This window comes from Gorilla gorilla, chromosome 1, assembly GCF_029281585.2.
Source record: "Gorilla gorilla gorilla isolate KB3781 chromosome 1, NHGRI_mGorGor1-v2.1_pri, whole genome shotgun sequence".
Taxonomy (NCBI): domain Eukaryota; kingdom Metazoa; phylum Chordata; class Mammalia; order Primates; family Hominidae; genus Gorilla; species Gorilla gorilla.
The window spans coordinates 221,047,448-221,068,515 of record NC_073224.2 but is presented as its reverse complement, the minus strand read 5'-3'; the positions used below and the strand labels follow the sequence as shown (position 1 = coordinate 221,068,515).

The 21,068-nt window shown below is 49.7% G+C and overlaps 1 protein-coding gene across 1 annotated transcript; it reads right to left on the bottom strand.

Annotated features, from left to right (window-relative positions):
* Positions 1-775: 775 nt before the first annotated feature.
* Positions 776-20,845, bottom strand: TAS1R2 (taste 1 receptor member 2). The gene is made up of 6 exons (XM_019039186.4): positions 20,664-20,845; positions 18,525-18,825; positions 15,407-16,180; positions 10,534-10,743; positions 2,899-3,022; positions 776-1,704 (listed from the first exon to the last, which is right to left on the bottom strand). Exons 1-6 carry the CDS (start codon positions 20,843-20,845, stop codon positions 776-778), a joined length of 2,520 nt encoding a protein of 839 aa, XP_018894731.1.
* Positions 20,846-21,068: the final 223 nt, after the last annotated feature.

Sequence of the window (21,068 nt, the reverse complement as noted above, 5' to 3'; positions counted from 1 at the left end):
AACACAACGGCCCAAAGTCACACAGTTTGGAAGTGGCACTACTGGGATTGAGACTGAGGTCTCTCTGATTCCACATGTTCTTTCTCAGGGGACGTCAAAAAACAGGAAGGAAGTGCATTCATTTCACCCAAGTGAGGTTTATTCACAAGCATTTGGGAAGCACGCTATGCCTGGCCATCCTTTAGAGATAACCCAGGGACCTGGGCCCGAGCGCTTCGGGAATAACGAAAGGAAATGGACATGTGAGACAGCTACCAAATGGAGCCATGGCTGCACTATCCGAGCTCACATGCTGAACGGCAGGCCCCACCCGCCTACACCAACCCTGGCCCAGACCAGCCCGGCCCACCCAGCCCAGCGCACCCAAGGCCTCCCTTGGCCTTGAACATGAGTGAAGGGAATGAGCTGCAACCCGCAGGTGCCCACTGTGACCGCCAGATGCGGCTATAGGCTGCTAAATCAGACTTTGTCTTTGGAGACCAATAGGTCACCTTGGGTGGTTTTTTTCTAGAAGATGACAGTGCCTGGCATGTAAAATAGGTCAAGGGAAAGCAATGAAGTGTGGATGTTTTAAGACACCCAATACTAAGTGGGTAAAAATGGCCCAGATGCAAAGGACCTCCAAGGAATGCTAAATTATTAACCAGGGCAAGGTGGGAGTAATTGGGGATGGCTTCCCTGCTTCCATCTGGAGTTGAACCAGCCAGGGAAGACCCCTGGCTTCTGCCTCCCAACTCCGTGGCCCTCCCTCCCTCCCAGACGCCACCGGGTGGCACTAGTCCCTCCTCATGGTGTAGCCCTGGATCATGCTGTTGAAGTAGGCGGGCGTGTTGCGCTCCGGGTAGAAGAGGATCATGTAGCACTTGGGGCCGAAGTAGCCCAGGCTGATGGCCAGGAGGTTGAGCACAGTGACCAAGAGGTCCACGATGGTGACCAGCACCCCGCTGTAGGCAGACATGAAGGTGCAGAGGGAGACGGATGAGGTGAAATAGAAGGTCATGCTGAGGGTGATGAACTTGGCCTCGTTGTAGTTGGTGGGCAGCTCTTTGCCCATGTAGGCGAAGCTGAAACCCACCACTGAGAGCAGCAGGTCTAGGCTGGTGTTGAACAGCAGGCTGTTGCGGTAGTTGGGGTTACAGGAGACAATTGTGATCTTGGGGTCATCGGGGTCAGTACGGGTGGTGGGACTGAGGCCCGTGGCCAGCATGCCGATTACCACAATGACCATTTTGAGTACCGTGATAAATGCCATAGAGACGTAGGGCCCCTGGTAGCGGACCCAGTAGCTGTAGGCGCGTGGGAAGCGGCTGGCCATCTTGAAGGCGCAGACGATCTGGAAAGAACGCACGGCGATACAGGAGATGCAGATTGTGAAGCAGAGGGGAAAGAGGGCCTGGCGGCAGAGGCAGGTGGAGACCTTGGGCGGCCCCACGTACACCGGGACCACCATGTATGCCACCAGCAGCAGTGTCAGCATCAGGAAGCACATGGGGCCCCCAGCCGAGCGAACTATGGGTGTCTGGAAGTGCCTCCAGAATATCACCAGGATGGCCAGGGTGCTGAGGAAGCCCAGGGCGGCCAGCAGGGCCACAGCGATGGTGGGTGCCTCATGCCATTCCAGGAAGACCAGCTGCCGCTTGAAGCAGGAGGTCTCACTCTGGTAGGACCACTCGTTATTCGGGCAGGCCTGGCATTCATATTCATCTGCAAAAGCCACAGCGACTCCCATTAGCCAAGCCCATCTTCCAAGCACCTGCATCCTCCCAGCCCTGCACAGGGCCAGGCTCCAGGGATGAAGAGAGAGCACCAAGGGCAACCCTTGCATTCACAGCCAGTACTCCTCAAGTCTCATGTGCATTGGCTCATCAAATCCTCACAGCAACTGCATTTCACAGATGAGGAAACCAAGGCTCAGCCAGGTTAAGTAATTTGCCCAAAGCCAGTAAGTTAGAGAGGCAGGACTTGAACCCAGGTCTCCTTGACCCAGAGCCTACCAACTGCAGTTCCTCCCTTCCAAGACCTCACCCTCTGGTGTGAGAGGCATTCAACCACTTACTCAAAGAATGCATTCAATACACGTGTTTTTGAGCACCATCCATTGTGATAGGGACCTGGGGTGGAAGGCCACAGAGAGATGGATAAAACCCAGCCCTCACCTCGCCGCTATTGACTGACTGTGGGAGGAAGGCCAATGAAATCATTCCACAAACTTGTTCACCACCTGCTCTGTGTCCTGTGGTCTGCTAGGCACATATTAAATACTTGCACTGGTAAATGTCATCATCCATTTAATTTACATGAAGTCATGAAAAAGAATTGAGCTCCAAACTCTGAACTGTGCTAAACACTAATGTGGACAGAGATGACGTTGTCTGCATGTTCCTAGATTTTATGTTCTATAGGGAGAAATGATCATTCTTCTCATCAAGGAAGTCATTCAACAAGCACCCACTGAGCAACTATGCTATGCTTTGAGCTACGCTAGGCACTTGGGAGGCCAGAGGGATAAATGAGATGGTGTCTTCCCTGTCTGCCAGATGCTTTCCTCCTATTGCAAATACCATCTATTCATTCATTCATTCATTCATCCAGTGGGTGTTCCCCAGCCTGACTCCCTGGGCCCTGGGCTATGTGTGTGTGGAGTGGGATCAGCTGCAGTCCGGCTTGGGGGAGTGTCGTCCCTTCCCTTCTGCCTCCCTCTCTGAAGCAGCCTGTATGGAGGATTTTGCTCTACACTAGGTTTTGGGAGGATACAAGAGGAATCAGATCTGGTCCCTGGCCTTTGGACACTCACACCCCCTGGGGGGTACTCCAGAGACCCTGCCAAGGAGGACAAGCCCTAGAGACTCCAGGGGCAGGGCAGGGGCAGGGCAGGAGTGCTAGGCCTGTGAATCATACCTTCAGTGTGGTTGAGGAAGGTGCCGGGAAGGCAGTCGATGCACTCGAAGCAGCAGACGTGGATGCCCACAGGCTTCTTCTTTTGCCCTGACTGGCACCTCTTGGAACACATGGACACAGGGATCTGGAGGGAGGAGGGCAAGAGACCCTGAGTCCTCTTTTCCCACATTCTGGGGGCCCCCTCCCCTCTCCAACCAGCAGGATGTTCAGGGGAGGAAGCCTAGAAGCCCCCCAGGTTTTGGGGTGGAAACTGTAGGAAAAAAAAAAAAAACTCTCATGCTTCTAGCAGGGGATAAGGAAAGCAGCCATTTTGAAATATGCTCAGAGCATTCTGTTCTCCTTAACAAATGCCTTTCCTCAAGGGAAACCATTTTACCAGAACCCAACTGATGTGAATTTTACCAGAGCTTAACTGACATGGAAAGAGAAATTCTGAACTCCAGCCCTCTCTAGCCTTCTTGTCTTACCTAAGGGGTTGGGGTGAGAAGCACTTATGAAGGTCACAGTTCTGGGGCACAGGCTTACTGAAAGACTGAGACCTAATCACAGGATTACAGAACACTTCCCCTCTATCTCACCACCATGTCAATCAAGGGATACAACCGAAATAACTGCAAGGCTGAGACTGCATTTAAGAAGGAATATCTAGGGAAACCCAAAGATAAAATGGGAGACAAAAAAGGACACTGGAGAAAATTTTGGCCTCTGACACCATTGCTATTTATTTATAGCAAATAGTAAGCATAGTTTTAATAAACTTGAAAGGACTGAAATAATAACAGGTATGTTCCCCAACAACAATGTAATGAAATAGAAATCAATAACAGAAGGAAGTTTGGGAAATTCATAGACATGTGGAAATTAAACAACATACCCTTAAATAACAATAGGTCAAAGTAGTATTCACAAGTGAAATTAGAAAATACTTTGAGATTAATGAAAATAAAAACACAACTTAACCCCACAAAAAGACAAATACTGTATGATTCTACTTATATGAGGTGTCTTAGGTAGTCAAACTCATAGAAACATAAAGTAGAAGGATGGTTGCCAGAGGCTGGAGGAAGAAAGAAATGGGGAGTTGTTCAATGGGAATAGAGTTAGAAATTTGCAAAATGAAAAAGTTCTAGAGATCTGTTGCACAAAAATGTGAATATACTTAACATTACTGAAATGCATGCTTAAAAATAAACAAATTGGTAAATGTTATATGTCTTTTATCACAAAAATAAAAAATTTTAGTGTACCAAAATTAATGGGGTACAGTGAAAACAATACTTAAGAGGGAAATTTATTATTATAAACATCTGTATTTAAAAAGAAGAAAGATGTTACATCATTAACACTCACTATCTTATCAAATCACTAACATTCACTATCTTATCATAGAGTTTACTCTTTCAATCTCAATGTAGTCCACATGGAAGTTGTTCATCTTGACATTCTGCAGAATATCACGCTGGTCTATGATATTCATGACACCGTGGTAATTGGACCTGGTTAGTAGAAAGTAGCAAGCACTTTTATATCCAAGTAAGACCTATGAATGCCAGAGGATTGGAGATAAACCTTGTAAAGATTCAAAACTTGGGGTTGGGGGTGCTGTTACATTGGTGACGTTTTTAGGAGGCCAAAGGTACAGAGAATGCCAGGACATCCATTCTAAGATAATAGGCAAGTCATCCACCCTACACCTGCTACCATGAAAGTATGGAACTTTATAAACCTCTTTAGATTTGCAGGACAACATAAATTGCTCCTGGAAATACTACTGCAACCCATTTATCAGGTGATTCAGCAGGCTTTCAGTTTCAAGGCAGAGGGTAACAAGTCCAGAAAATGACTCTGAAGAAGGCCCTGGCTTCTGTATAAGCGATCCTGCCACTGGGGTCACATGATCGAGGAGATCTGATGATGTTTGAGTTATCTATGCTTATAAGAATTGGCAAGCCCAAAGAGAGGGATGCAACAATGCCATGCCTTCTACAACAACATGCTACTCACTACTTGAAAATCAACTCTTGGAGTCCTGCTGGGCCATCATGGAAATTGAGTACCTGACCCCAGGACATCAAGTGACTATCAGATTCACAGAGTCTTATAGAGAGGCAGGAATAAAAACAAGTCTTCATATAAGGGAAATGGTATCCAAGAAGCGCCAGTGGGTCCAAGTAAATTTCTTAAATCAATTATTGTGACTCCTGTATCTATTTCTGTTGTAACAAATGCCTCTCCCTCAAATCATACCTAAGACCTCATGGAGAGATTCTTTATGACAAATAAATAGAGGAGAACATTCAGGAATGATTCACAAGTAGGTTGGTTTGATATATTAATGTGAGCTGACAGTGGACTGCTGCCATACTAAGCTTTTTTCAGGGATACAAAGCTTTTTTCAGGGTGAATTCTGAAGGACAGTAATGATGGGAGATACTGCTTGTATGTGGAGATGCAAGCAGGACACTTGGTTGTTTGCTCTGTGTGAATGGAGAGATGTCCTGAAGGATGGATATTCTTGAGATCCTGGACATATGGAATGGCTTGGCTGGTTGTTCAGGGGCCTGGAAAGAACAAGAGTGGAAGAATGGAGACAAAGTTGCTTGGGGAAAGGTATATGCATGGATCCATGAGAGTGAGCACAAAGCATGAAGATCTCTGTGTCTCATGTTAATGCAAACCAGAGAGCAAACACAGAGTAATAGAAACCAGATTGAAAGGTTGACTTGTCCCAGCCAGGCACCGTGGCTCATGCTTGTAATCTCAGCATTTTTGGGGAGGCCAAGGTCGGCAGATCAATTGAGGTCAGGAGTTCCAGACCAACCTGGCCAACATGGCGAAACGCTGTCTCTACTAAAAACACAAAAATTAGTCAGGTGTGGTGGTGCATTTCTGTAATCCCAGCTACTTGGGAGGCTGAGGCAGGAGAATCACTTGATCCCTGGGGGCGGAGGTTGCAATGAGCCAAGATTGTGCCACTGCACTCCAGCCTGGGCGACAGAGCGAGACTGTCTCAGAAAAAAAAAAGAAGAAGAAGAAGGTTGACTTGTCCAGTGACGGTCAGCTGGCTTTTGTCCTCAGTCACCCCAAGGCCTGCACAGAGTGGCCATGATGTCAAGGATGGAGGCTACAGATATGAACCCAACAGCTTGAGCTTCCTCTCATCATGGCTGACCTAGCTACTGCCATTGCAGAACACCTAACATTCCAGCATCAGAGACCCATGCTGAGCCCTTGACTTGACACAATGCTTCAAAAAGACCAGCCAACCAACTGCTGAAAGATCTATTACATCAGATCTTTTCCTCTCTGGAAGAAGCAGTGTTTCAACCTCATAAGAATTTTCCTTCCCTGATTTCAGTGCAGCATCGCCATCTGAGGGCTTACAGAGCAAATGATTTATTGATGCAGGACACTGTATCACCTCAGATCAGGAGTCAACTTCATGGTAAAGGGGTGTGACATGGGCATGTGACCACAGGCTCCACTGATCCTAACATATACCACATTACCCAGAAGTATCCTATCTAACCAGGTGATGAGATGGCATACTAAAAGCTCAGCTAAGGTACCATCTTCAGGACCCCCTGCAAGGTGGGGACACTGCTCTTTAAGATGAAGTTTTGAATGAATGGCTTGTGTGTAGTGTTGTGGCCTCAACAGCTAGAATATGTGTGTCCAGCAACCAGAAGGATTGGCTACATGCACCATTATTCTCAGGAACCCATTGCAGCATTGGTGCTTCTCCTCTCTACAATCTTACACTCTGCTGGAATAGAGATTCGGGTCCCCAAAGGGGGAATACTTCCACCAGCAGACACTATAGGGCTCTACGATTACCATGTGGTCATTTTGGGTTCCTCATGCCAGTGAATGAGAAGGCCAAGAAAGGAAGAGGTAACTGACCTGGATTCGTGGGTGGAGCTGAGGTGGTTGCTACACAAGTGGAGTAGGAAGGAGTAGGTCTGGCACCCAAGGACTCACCAGGCAACCCTGGGTGCTTCAATCCCAGTGCACCTGCTGGTGGGGATCTGCAGCAGGCACAGCCCAGAAATGCAAGGCAACTAAGGGCCCAGACACCTTGGGGAAGAAGGTCTGGATCACCCCCCAGGCAAGTGACTGAGAGCAGCCAAATGCTGGCTGAGAGTGAAGAAACCCAGAATGGTAAGCAGAAGAGAGAGATGAATATCAGTGACAACTTTGGGTAGTGGCTAAGTCCACCAAACTCCCTTTCTGTTAGAGACTGAGCTGGTGGCTGCTCTAAAAAGTCTGTGACTCCTCAGGCTCAAGGAAAGCCACTGAGTGGAACAAGAAATGGGCCTCTCTGTGGCCTGCCTCATATTTTCTCTACCCACTGTTTATTCCAGCCTTTGCTGCAGTCACCAGTTTCAAGCAAGTGCCACCTGTCAGCACCTGGCCTCGGCTACACAGCTGTGTCTTGTATTCTGCCCTAAGGCTGCAGTATGAAATGCCCATGGGAGGCCTCTGAAGCTAACACCCCACAGAGCAACCCCTGACCACCAGGTGATGGGAGCTAGTGGATTACTGCCACCCTCCTCCCTCCTCTGGGAGACAATGCTAAGGTGGCTCTTCGGGAGGTCCCAGTAAGATTGACCTCCAGTTGCTCAGAGTAGTGTGTGGCTTGAGGTTGTTCTCTTGGACCAACTTTCCCTGTTCCCTGTGGAACTCTCCCCAGTCTCCCACTCTTGTTCCTGTCCATGTATCATGTCCTGGAATAAATCTTCTGCACGTAAACCCTTGTCTCCGGCTCTGCTTTCTGGGAGACACCAAAGCTAAGACAGTGTATGGGCTGAACTATATCCTGCTTAAAGTCCTAGTCCCCAGGACCCCAGAATGTGACCTCATTCAGAAATAGGGTCATTGCAGTCAACATAGTCATATAATTAGTTAAGATGAAGTCATCCTGGAGGAGGGTGGGTCCTTAATCTCATATGAGTGATGTTCTCATAAAAGGGATGAATTTGGAGACAGACACATGGAGAACACCACCTGAAGGTGAAAGCAGAGATGGGGTGGTGATGTGGGTGTCCCCACCCAAATCTCATGTCCAGTTGTAGTCCCCAACGTTGGAGGTGAGTCCTGGTGGGAGGTGATTGGATCATGGGGATAGAGTTCTCAAGAATGGTTTAGTACTATCCTCTTGGCACTCTCCTCCTGATTGTGAGTTCTTGTGAGATCTGGTCGTTTAAATGTGTGTGATATCTCCTCCTTCACTCTCTCTTGCTGCTCCAGCCATGTAACAAGGTGGCTCCCCCTTTGCCTCCCACCATGACTGTAAGTTTTCTAAGGCCTCCCCACAAGCTGAGCAGATGCCAGCATCATGCTTCCTGTACAGCCTGCAGAATAGTATGCCCATTCAACCTCTTTTCTCTATAAATTACCCAGTCTCTGGCATTTCTTTGTAACAATTCAAGAGTGGACTAATATGGGTGGTGCATCTACAGTCAAGTAATATCAAAGAGTGCCAGTAAGCCACCAGGAGCTTGAGGAGAAGCCTGGAACAGATTCTACCTCACAGCTCTCAGAAGGAGCCAACCCTGCTGACACTTTGATCTTGGACTTCCAGGCTCCAGAACAGTGAGACAATAAATTTCATCTGTTTAAGCTCCCTACCCACCCCAGTCTGTGATACTTTGTTATGGCAGGCCTAGGAAACTAACACAGACACCACCCTAATTTACTCCACAAAAATCCCCAAGGCACTCAGAAACTCACAGCATCAGATACCTCTGCAACTGGGGATAGAGTGCTGTCGGGGACTGGGGGGAAGAGGGTGCAGGCTATTAGCAAAGCAGAGTGATGAAGTCTCTTCCAGAAGCTTTTAGATCTCTAGATCCCCTCCCCAACTCCACAAGGCAGGTCTCTATCCTTTCCTACTCCAGCAGAATTCTGATGGTCTACTCTGTAAAGAGGGTAAAATAATGGATCTTTAGATTGACAGATGTCAGACTCAGTTGAAGGCATAGCTACCAAACTAAAACAAGAGTATCCAATGACAGGCTGTATTAGTCCACTTTCAAACTGCTGATAAAGACATACCCAAGACTGGACAATTTACAAAAGAAAGAGGTTTAATGGACTTACAGTTCCATATGGCTGGGGAGGCCTCACAATCATGGCAGAAGGCAAGGAGAAGCAAGTCATGTCTTAAATGGATGGCAGCAAGTGGAGAGAGCTTGTGCAGGGAAACTCCCATTTTTAAAACCTTCAGATCTTGTGAGACTTATCCACTATCAGGAGAACAGCACAGGAAAGACCCACCCTCATGATTCAATTATCTCCCACTGGGTCCCTCTCACAACATGTGGGGATTATGGGAGCTACAAGATGAGATTTGGGTGGGGACACAGAGCCAAGCCATATCACAGGCTTTAGCCTGAATGCTGTATATAGAGAACCTCCACCACAGACTAGCTGTATGCTGTATATAGAGAACCTCCACCACAGACTAGCTGTATGCTGTATATAGAGAACCTCCACCACAGACTAGCTGTGTGGCCTCAGACAGGTCACACAGCCTCTCGGTGCCTTCAGTTTCCTAACCTATAAAATGGAGAAAATGGTAGCATTTATCCCCTAGGGTTGATATGAGAATTGAGGTCCTTAGCACCAGGCCTGGCACACACATGTTCAGTGAGTGTTTACTTTGCAGAGGTCTCTGAACCCCTCTTCCTGGGGAGCTGGAAAGCCCTGAACATGCATAGTTCCCAATCAATGGGGGAAGGACAGGACCCCAGACTGTATACCCACGAATAGAGATCCTACCAGCTATTGATAAAGCAGAGGTCCCTAATCCCCGGGACACAGACCAGTACCAGTCTGTGGCCTGTTAGGAACCTGGCCACACAGCAAGAGGTGAGCAGCAGGTGAGCGAGAGCAGAGCTTCATCTGTATTTACAACTGCTCCCCATCACTTGATTACCACCTGAGCTCCACCTCCTGTCAGATCAACATCCGCATTAGATTCTCATAGGAGCACAAACCCTATTGTGAACTGTGCATACAAGGGATCTAGGTTGCACACTCCTTATGAGAATCTAATGCCTGATGATCTGTCACTGTCTCCCATCACCCCCAGATGGGATCATCTACTTGCAGGAAAACAAGCTCAGGGCTTCCATTAATATTACATTACGGTGAGTTGTACAATTATTTCATTATATATTACAATTATATGTTACAATAATAATAGAGATAAAGCACACAGTGCAATGCACTTGAATCATCCAGAAACTATCCTCCTCCCAGTCTGTGGAAAAATTGTCTTCCACTAAACCAGTCCCTGGTGCCAAAAAGGTTGGGGACCACTGCCCCAGGGTTGATGTGAGAATTGAAATCCTTAGCACCAAGCCAGGCACACACATGTTCAGTGAACGTTTACCTTGCAGAGGCCCCTGAGCCCCTCTTCCTGGGAAACTAGAAAGCCATGAACAGGCATAGTTCCCAATCAATGGGGGAAGGAAAGGACCCCAGACAATACACCCACAAATAGACATCCCCTCAGAGATTGATAAAGAATCTCCAGGCTCTGTCCCTAATGAAAAGGGCCCTAGCCACTCCAGCAAGAGCCCCAGGCCCTGCCCCAGGCCTGCCCACCCACCAGGCCCCCTGGCTGACCGTGTTATTGATGGTGTGCCAGGAGATGTCTTGGATGTGCTTCAGCTGTCGCTGCAGGGGGTAGTAGGAGGCGACGCTCTGGAAGGGATTCTGGCTCCGGTCCCATTGCCACTGGACAATCTCCAAGTGCAGAGCCACGTCCCCTTGCGGGTCGAAGAAGATTTGGTGGTCCAGGAGAGTGAAGTTGACCTTCCAGATCTCCTCAAGCAGCTGGCGGGGTCAGAGGGAAGGGAAGTGCAGCTAGCATCAGAATCTGAGCCAGAATTTTTCCTGGACCTGGGAAAGATTCTACCATTCCATTAGCCTTGATTTCCAACTCTGTAATATGGAGGCAATAAATCTCCGAAAGGGTGGCAATTTAGGAGTCAGTGGCTGAGAGCTCTGCTTTGGAGCCAGACACATCTGGGTTCAGGCCTCAGCTCTGCCCCTTGCTGTGAGGCCTTGGGCCTGTTTCTTAACCTCCCTGAACCCGTTTCCTCTTCTGCAAAGTGGGAGCAATAAAAACTCTATCTTCTGGGCTTGGAAGCAAAAAATAAGTTCATCTATGTTAGAGACTTAGAGCAGAGCCTGAGACAGGAAGCACTCCTACCAAGGTGCTGATAGATTTCCTTTTCCCTGGAAGTCACCTCAGTCATCCCTCTTGAACCCAATACATGAGATGAGGTACAGAGTCCACTGTCTCTGTCACCTGCAAAGGTCAATTGGGGTCTCCCCTGATCCCTGGGTCCTTCCTACCTCCCCAGACCTTAGGGTCAGCTCTCATTCCAGTCTCTCCCCACCTCCTAACCCCCCATCACTCTCAGTAGGCAGCAGCTGGGACAAACTAGAGCACACTTTGAACTGGGCATCCTCCGACCTAAAGTCCAGTCCCAGTTCTGTTCGCAATTTGCTGTGTGACTCTGAGCAAGTTTCTGAACCTTGCTGGGCTAACGCTGAAAGGACTTCCAGCTCAAATATCCCATGGACCTGGCTCCTAGATTTTCCCTCCATAAATGGTAGTGTCCATTTGGCTATATCTTTAGGGCTCACCTGGCCTCAGGGACTGATACACACAGACAGGTAGCCAAGGGAGTTGGGCCCTGGCCTTCTCCCTTCCCTGCCTAGCAGGTGAGGTCCTGACTCAGAAAGACTCTTTGGAATGTGCATAGGTTGCTAAGCCCAAGGGCAATGGTCCTTTGAGCCAAGAAGGAGGCTCCAACCAGGTGGTCGGCCTGAGGATGAGGATCAGGATGGCGGAGGCCCCTAGGAGTCAGGTCCTGGGTGCCCATGTTGCACCTCTGCAATGACCTGCCCAAGCAGGGTTGAGCACTTGGGACTTGAGGGATCCAAGATATCACCCCCAAGGGGTCAGAAAGCACTGGCCTTGTAATTGTCCTGAGTGGGTGGGAGCCTAGACTATTATTGGCAGGGACTTGGGCACCTTGGGGTTCCCTCATCAGGTTGAACCCCGTTTCCCCTTCCCCATCTAGCCCTACCCCTATCCCAGCATAAGCTGTACATTTAAGGCAGACTCAAGTCCACCTCTCCAACCCCACACTCTCTCCTGAGGCCAGCACTCAGTGTCAGAGAAGAGGAAGAGGAGGAGTACATTCAGCCTCTTCGCTGCCCCAGGTAATTTGCATCATGATTGCACATCCCCTCAATAACTCAGCAGGGCACATATGATTCCTTCCATTTAACAGATGAGAAAATCAAGGCTCAGAGATATTAAATTTGCCCAGGTTTGCACAGCTAGTAGTGGCAGCACTGGGATTCCATTCCAGGTCTGATAGCTAAGCTCTGCCCAGCTCACCGCCACCTGCCTTACAATGTACGAACAGGTGGGCCATATCCGAGATGCCCGAGGGGTGGAGAAAGGTGGAGAGAGCTGTGTGGGGAAGAGCCAGACCAGTGCCAAGGGCCCCATTTGTGAAATAAAAGGACTGGACCAGAACCTGAGAAGACCTCGCAACCCTGACCCTCCTGATTCAATGACTGGCTGAACATTTTGTTTTTGTTTTTTTTTAAGACGGAGTCTCACTCTGTCGCCCAGGCTGGAGTGCAGAGGTGCGATCTCAGATCGCACTACAACATCCGTCTCCTGGGTTCAAGCAATTCTCCTGCCTCAGCCTCCCGAGCAGCTGGGATTACAGACGCCCTCCACTATGCCCAGCTAATTTTTTTGTTTTTTTAGTAGAGATGGGGTTTCACCATGTTGGTCAGGCTGGTCTCGAACTCCTGACCTCATGATTCATCTGCCTTGGCCTGCCAAACTGCTGGGATTACAGGTGTGAGCCACCGCACCCGGCCAACCTGCTGAACAGTTTTGCTGTGATGGCCACAAATTTGCCAGCCTGGATTTACCCAACCTCCCACTAATCTGACCCCACCACCACCATCAGCACGGGCAGCACATCTACCCAGTGTCATCTCCAACTCTTCTCATCGCCCCTGAGTCCTGTCTCTCTACCTTGCCTCTCATGGGGTGCCCATCCCCACTACCCCAGCACTATTTCATCACCATCCCTTACCACCACCCCTGGCCACTCCCTAGCTGGGTGCCTGTCACCTCTTTGAACCTCAGTTTGACCTGTGTATGGGAGAGCAACCGTGTAGTAACAGTATCTGCTCAACAGTGTCTGTCTGGGGGTGACTGAGAATTCATGTAAAGAGGTGAACACCGTGTCCGGCACATAAGTGCCCATTCATTCATCCAATATTCACTGAGAATCAACGCCAAGCCAGACCAGTGCTAGCAACTTGGGATACAGCATTGGAAAGGATTGACAGGGTCCCTGCTCTCACTGGCCTCAGTTTGGGAGGTGTGGGGAATAGCCAATAAACAAACAAAGGATATCAACACAATCACAACTTGGGATACCTGTTATGACAAAAATAAACAGAGTGCCGTGGTGTGACCCAGCAAGGAGGATGGGAGGTAGTAAGGACACCACATACCATTTTGCAGGTTGTGCCCTTCATGAGTGGGTCCATTTAGGACAACTGGGAGGAACAGCTGGAGTCCAGCCCATTCAGGCCACAAAGCCATGTGCCTGCCACAGGTCTGCATGCATCCAAAGCCAAAGAGCGTCTTGGTCTAACTTGTCTGCACAAAAGGGCATCATTTTCTAATTCTCCCAAGGACGCTGTTTATGCCAGCAGAGACCCTGGGTGAAGCCTACATAGGGTGGGCTGGGCTCCCTGCCTCTTGACTGCATCATCCCCAGCCCTAAATTGGCTTGTTGGGCTGTCTCAAGAATGTCATGTCAGTGCTTGGAATGCTCTATGAACTCCTGCTGCCTCTAGACAAAGCCGCCTCTCCTTCAGGGCACTAGATGCCCTCCAGTAACACCTGCAGTTCCCGTCGCCTCTCAGCCTTCGCCACTCAAGCCCAGTCACGTGGCCAGGCCACCACTCTCCCACTCTCCTCCTGGAAGGTCCAGTGCCTGTTCACTCCCTACTTCAGTCCTGCCTTCCCTGACCCTCTCCCACCATGATGATGCCCCTGCTCTGTGCACAGCTGCAATTCTGACTTCTTGCTGCACTTGGCAGACAGATCTTATTAACTGTCTTCATCTCCTCCTAGGTTGGGGGTCCCCCAGGCCTGCCACATAGTAGGTGCTCAACAAAAGGGATGGGACATCCTGGTTGCTATGATTGGTGCCCTTTGGTCTCCGCTGCTGGGAGAAGGAAAAAGTCAACTGTCTTTCATCATAGCTCCTGCCAGTTGCAGCTGGGAGGATGCCCAGAAGGTGAAGTGGGAAAACCACAGCAGAATGGGCCAGACCTGGGTTCAAAAGCATGGTCCACCACTTACCAGTATGCGATCACAGGCTAGTCACATTGACTTCCTGCCCCTCAGCTTTTCTACCTGTAGATTATCCTCACAGGAGGGTCATGAGTTAGATGTGATATATACTAGGCATTCAGTGCCTAGTAGGCACTCAAAGAGGAGTAAAGCACCCATGATAATTATGTATATTATTAATGTAACAGGACATACAGCAATACGCAGTATTTTTACCAACTGGCACCGGAATTCCTTTTAAAGAATAACTGCAATCTTTTAAAAGAAAAGTGTTTAAGGTTGCAAGGTTAGGATCTGAGATTATGGGATAGAGAGGTACAATTAAATAGAATGAGAGAGAGAATTTCTTCAGAGCAAACTAATTTGTTCTGTTAAGGAAGTGAACAGTTATTTGAGGACGGGAGAGGGATCTAGCAAGTGGGCGAAAGGGGAGAACAAAGAGGGGAGTTGGACAGGGTTTAGGGAAGTGGCTAAATAGCAGGGTGGGAGGCTGGCCCCAAACTGTGAAAAAGCCAAGGAACCATTTAAGAACAGAGATCTCTAACAGCAAAGTATAAAGTGTGTGTCTCTAATGTAAATCCCCCCTGCTCCTCTGGTCCTCAGTAAAACCTTCTATATCCCAGAAAGCTTCGTGGTGGGAGGTCTCTGTGTGTGCCTGTGGATGTGGATGTGTGTGTTAAGCCAGAAGAACAGATTTAAAGTCTATGTCTGAACCAGGGTGATACAGAACTAGGGTAATGAAGACCCATAAAAGCAATGAAAGGCCTTTAGAGGGTCCACGCGAAAACACAAGCCCGTCCCAGGCTCTCAACCCTGGAGAGACTGGGGGAGGGGGGCGCCGCGGTTCCCACTGCCTGTGGGATTTCCTTCTGGTGAATTCCACCTGAATCTCCCAAGAACAGACCACTATCTTGAATGGTGAGTGTTCAATTAATTTAAAAAGCAATTTTGTTTTGGCACCAGGAAGGACTAGTGCTATGTGTCTGGAAGAATGGGATACTCGTGCCCTTTCACACCCATTTGCCCAGAACCCCAAGGGAGGAGGATGGAAGTGCCCTGCAGACTCTATGGCAGCCACCCCCTCACCTGCCAGGGGTAGACCACCCTCTTGGTGCAGGTGCTGTTGTCACAGCCGAGGAGGCTGTGCAGGGCATGGGCCACAGCGTAGACCGCAGAGTACACGCTGTAGACGACACGCTCCCCAGAGAGCCTGAGAATGGTGTTGAAGGACAAGGTGGCGTTCAGGCAGTTGTCGCACTCCTGGTTGCAGGTATAGCTCTGGCTGGTCCTGCTGAGGGGTGGCGGCCCAGCCTGCGGGCTCCACTCGCGGAACTCACTGAAGCCCGGGATGGGCACGCTCTGGATGGTGATGCCCAGGAAGGTGCCCAAGTGGCGCAGCTCCGTGAGGTTGTGCAGGACCGGGTCGATGGCCCAGGACTCGGAGGCGATCCACACGGCGCCCGTGAAGTTCTGGCGCAGCACCTCATTGAAGAAGTCGTACAGGCTCAGGTCGGGCGAGAACACGACCACGACGCGCGCTGTGCTCTGCTGCAGCTTGTCCACAATGGTCACCAGGCGCTGGCGCTCCTCTGACGTCATGTTCTGGTTGGGCTGCAGTGTGGGCAGCGTCTCCTGGAAGGCGATGCAGATGTCGCGCCGGGCCAGGCGCTCGCCAAGCAGCTGGCCATTGTCGCGGCCATAGGTGTCGCTGCTCACCAGCACAATGATCCAGTTCCAGCGGAAGTGCAGCATCAGCTGCACCATGGCCTCGACATGGTGGTCGGCGCTGGGTGTGGTGCGCAGCAAAGCCGGGAAGCGCACCTTGTCTTGCAGCTCATCGCTGATGGCGCTGTAGGTGATCTGCAAGGGGAAGGGCTGTGGCATGAGCGAGTGCCCGCTGGGTGCTCTGCCCCCACCCCAGGGCTCTATCCACCATCATCATCTGGGAAGCACCTAGTGCAAGCCACCCCAGGGGTAGCTGGTTCACACCATCATCAATCATCATGGTCCCCAGGTAGCCCCCATGCAATAAGAACTTACTGTGTGCCAGGCCCTAGGCCAGGTGCCTTATCTCAGTCTCATCATGATTATTGAGCGCCTACTGTGTACCACACCCTGGGCCAAGCCACATACACCATCATCCTCATGGTCATCAGCACACTGGCTTTTATTGAGAACCACATCCTGGGCTAGGTGAATGACATAGCCATCATCCCCATCATCTAGAAACTCTTACTAAGCACAGCGCTTTCCTCCTCCCCCTCATCACCATCAGGCTCATCAACTAGCCACATTTCTTCCCTCCACCTCCAGGGCTCCATGGTTTTCTTCCCAACTCACTGGGAGTTCCATCTCCTTTCCTGGTTCCTTCTCTTCTCTATGACCTCTTAACCTTGGAGGACCCTGGGCTCAGGCCTCAGTCCCTGCCTTTTCTCCAGCTGCTCTCCCCCTCCCTTGGTGGTCCTATCCAGCCTCATGGCTTAATATCCCATTTCCACGTCAACAACCCCCAGTGGATAGCCCTGGCCGGGACTTCTCTCCTGAACTTCAGATGCATACCACGACTGCCTGCCTGACATCTCAAACTTCACAAATCGAAACTGAACCCTATTCTCCTCTGAGCCTGTTCCATCCACACCTTCCCCCATCTTGGCTGGTGATGAATCCATCATTCCAGTGACTCAGGGCAAAAACTCTGGAGTCGTCCTTGACTCTTCTTTCGCACACAGGTCACACTGGATCCATCAGCAAATCCTCTTGGCTCTACCTTTAAAATGTATCCATCCAGTGCCTACCAGCTCCCCACTCCCTCCTGTCCAGCCACCATCATCCCCGGCCTGCACTGCAACATTACCCATCCACCTTTCCCCTATAGTCTATGCTTAACATGGCAGCCCAGTGACCCTGCTCACACACATGTCAGGTCACTTTACTCCTCTTCTCAGAACTCCTCAACAGCTCCTAACGTCATCCAGGAAAAGCCAGTCCTTGAATGGCCCCTAAGGGCTCTGTCATTTATCTGCACAACTCTCGCCTGTCTGGTTTCATCTCCTTCTCCTCTGCCTCTGGTTCCAGTTCTGCTCATCTAGTTCCGCAAACATACCAGGCACCTCCTGGCCTTGGCACTTGCTAACCCCTCTTCTTGGAATGTTCTTCTGCTAGGTCCCTCATGGCTCCCTCACTCCTTCACCTCCCTCAAGTCTTCGCCCAATTGTCAGTGACACCCACCTGACAACCCTGTTGAAAATTGCAATCTCCTTCTACCAACTCCTCCTTTCCACTGACATGCCAGACCCCCCCACCCTGCCCACATTTTTATTTTATTCATTGCACTTCTCACCTCTAACATCCTGCATCACCTATTATTGTTTACACTTATTTTCTGTCTCTCTCCACTAGAAGAGAAACTCCATGAGGGCGATGATTTCTAAGTTGTTGCCAGCTGTATCCCAGCACCTACAACAGTACCTGGCACATAGTAGGTGCTCAATAAATATCTGTTACATGAATGAAAGAATGAATTCAGTCCTCAGCTAGATGCTTCATGTAAAAGTACTAACATTAAACAGTAACAATCACAATATTTGTGACTACCTACTGTGTGCCAAGTCTTTTGCTAGCTGATCTTTAATGAATATATAGCCTGTACCAGTACTGCACTTGGCACTTTCAAGCATGATTATGATAATAGTTATAATAATAGTAGTAATACAAATCACCCTTTTGTGAGGACCTACTACGAGGCAGACCTTGTGCTAGGCAGCTGTACAGAATAATACTAAGCACTTCAAGTTTTTATTCCTGTGCAAGATGCTTTATAAAACAACATTATTTACTACCTACTGTGTGCCAGAAATTTACACAGGTTGAACACTAACCTTCAGACAGTCCTGGGATGGAACGTTTATCATCCCACTTTACAGGTGAGGAAACTGAGGCTAGAAGAGTCAAGAGATTTGCCAAAGGCTTCACTGTGGCCAAGGCTCGGTGCCAAGTTGCACAACCAGATCTGCCCGCTTCCAAAGCCTGAGCCCTTACTCCATAAGCTGGGCTACCTTCTCAAGATTTGGGCTGATGTCCTGACCCTGCTTCTGGTCCTATCATCACCTCCCATGATTGATGGAGGAAGTGGCTTCTGAGGCCTCTAGACAGCCATTCCTCTGCCCCCCTCCCCAGGTCCTTCTCCAGGGCCCAGGGGCCTCACCTGTGGAAGGAGAAATAGGGAGAGGAAGTTGGCCACAGTCATGACAGACTCGGAGTTGTCAGGGCCAATGACAGCCACCACACGGGAAATGTAGTTACTGTAGTCCTCTTGGATGGGAAGGAGGTTGTCCTCGTGTGCCAGGAAGTAGAGCACCGGCTGGACATTGTTGGAGATGTAGCACACATCCACGATCTCATAGCCCAGCAGCACACCAGGCAGCAGGCTGCTGTCATTGTTGATCTCCTCCACCGCGAAGCGCATGGCCTGCATGAGGTTGTAGCCTATCACCTTCACTTCATACCTGGAGGGGCCACAGCATCATGAGGTGGAAGCAGATCCAGAATGAGGAAGGAAGAGATAAGAGAACCAGCCCACTCCTCCTTCCTGCCACAGGAAAGCCAAGGCATTGACTGAGAAGAGCCACTCCAGAAGACTCGAGCATTTTCACCATGTCATTGTCACCATACCACATCTCTAGGGTCACCATTGCCCATATGGCCACCACTGATACTGTTATCCATGTGGCCATCATCACTACTATCCCTATAACCTCCATCACCACTCTACCAATGTCCACCAATGTGACCATCATTATCCACTAAAACTTCCATCACCACCATCACCACTATCACCATCATCACCCACTACCCATATTACCAATATCACCACCAGGGTCATCACTGTCACCACAACCTTGTGACCATCATCACCACCATCATCACCGTCACCACCATCACTATCAGCACGACCATTATCACAGCCATCATCACCACCATCACCACCACCATTTCCACCATCACCACCACCAACATCATCATCACTACCATCACCAACGCCATCAGTAACACCCTCACCACCATCACCATCATCAGCACCATCATTATCAGCATCACCATCATCACCATCCCCATCACCATCATCACTACCATCACCAACGTCATCACTAACACCATCAGCACCATCATCAGCATCACTACGATCAACACCATCACCAGCACCACTACCATCACCATCATCACCAACACCATCACCACCATCAGCACCATCTTCAGCATCACTATCATCACCACCAACACCATCATCACTACCATCACCATCATCACCAACACTATCATTAAAACCATCACCATCATCAACGCAACCATCACCATTATCACTACCAGCACCATCATTACCAACACTATTACCACCACCACTGCCATCATCATCACTACCATCACCATCATCACCACCATTACCACCATTACCACTATCATCATCATCATCACCATCATACTTTTTATCATTGTCATCATCACCAGTATTACTGTTATCAACATTATCAGCATCACCACCATTACTTTCATCACAACTATCACCATCATTATACACCCCACCATGATCACAAGCATTAGAAAACCCAGCATCATGCCTGGTGCCATCACCTTCACCATTCTCAAGCCAGCATATAATCTTCCCCAGTGTCATAAATGATGCATTTCTTATAGTGAACCCTTAATCATCTTTTGCACTGTCCTACCTTTCTCCTTGTCTCCCACAATACCTTCACCCTCTCTGCAAGAGGTCACTCTTTCTTTTTTAGTCCCAGGCTGGCTCCATGTCCTTCGTGCTTGCATGCAGATGCACACAGCCCCCACAATCTCCAAGTGATGCTGCCACCCCAAGGGGCTCAGGGAGGAGGTGGGGGAAGAGGAACTTCCCTCTAGGCCCAAAAGCACCCCTACCCACCACGGAACCTGCTACAGAAAAATCACATTCTGCCTCCTGAAGGTTTTCAGAATGGGCTTTGACATGGACCCATTGGGAGTCCCCCAGTTGTCAAAGTGGGTGGGAGCAGTCTTGATGGCCTCTAAGAGCCCTCTAGGCTCAAACATTCTGTAACTCTATTTAAAAAAATGGCACTGAGATGACCCAAGTCTCAGTGTTTCAGAGCACAGTCGCCGAAGATTTTGGTAACCCATATTATACGGGGCCTCCCTGAGGACTAGGGGCATGGATCCAGAATAAGGGGGTTGGCAATGAATAGGGAGGAGTGCTTTAAGCCCTTGGTCCTGGTCTGGCTCCCAAGGACCCACAGGACCAGGCCTGGCCTCCCACCCCATCCCCACTGCCACTTCCAGCCCCACACTGGAGACTCACTCCTTGCACATGGGCACCTGCAGGAAGTTAAGGTGAACAATGCCCTTCATGTTGGCATGGAGGGAGAAGAGGCCACCCAGGAGGTAATCCCCAGGCAGGTAGAAGTCCGAGTTCTCAGCCGGCTCAGCCAGGACCCATAGGAGGAAGAACAGGGAGCAGATGGTCGTTGCCCTGGGCCCCATGGCTGGGAAGTGATGGTCTCAGGAGGTAGTCCTGCCTCACTGGAGAATTGGCGGCTTGACACCAGGGTATTTGCACAGACATTTACATAGCGATGGTCCCGCCACTGACTGTGGGGCACCTGGAGCAGGTGGAGAGGTTTGGGGGCCCAGAGGGAGGAAAGGAGGCTGGAATTATGATGATTCTTTCTTAGAGCCTAGAGGGGCTAGGTGGTCTAGGGGAACC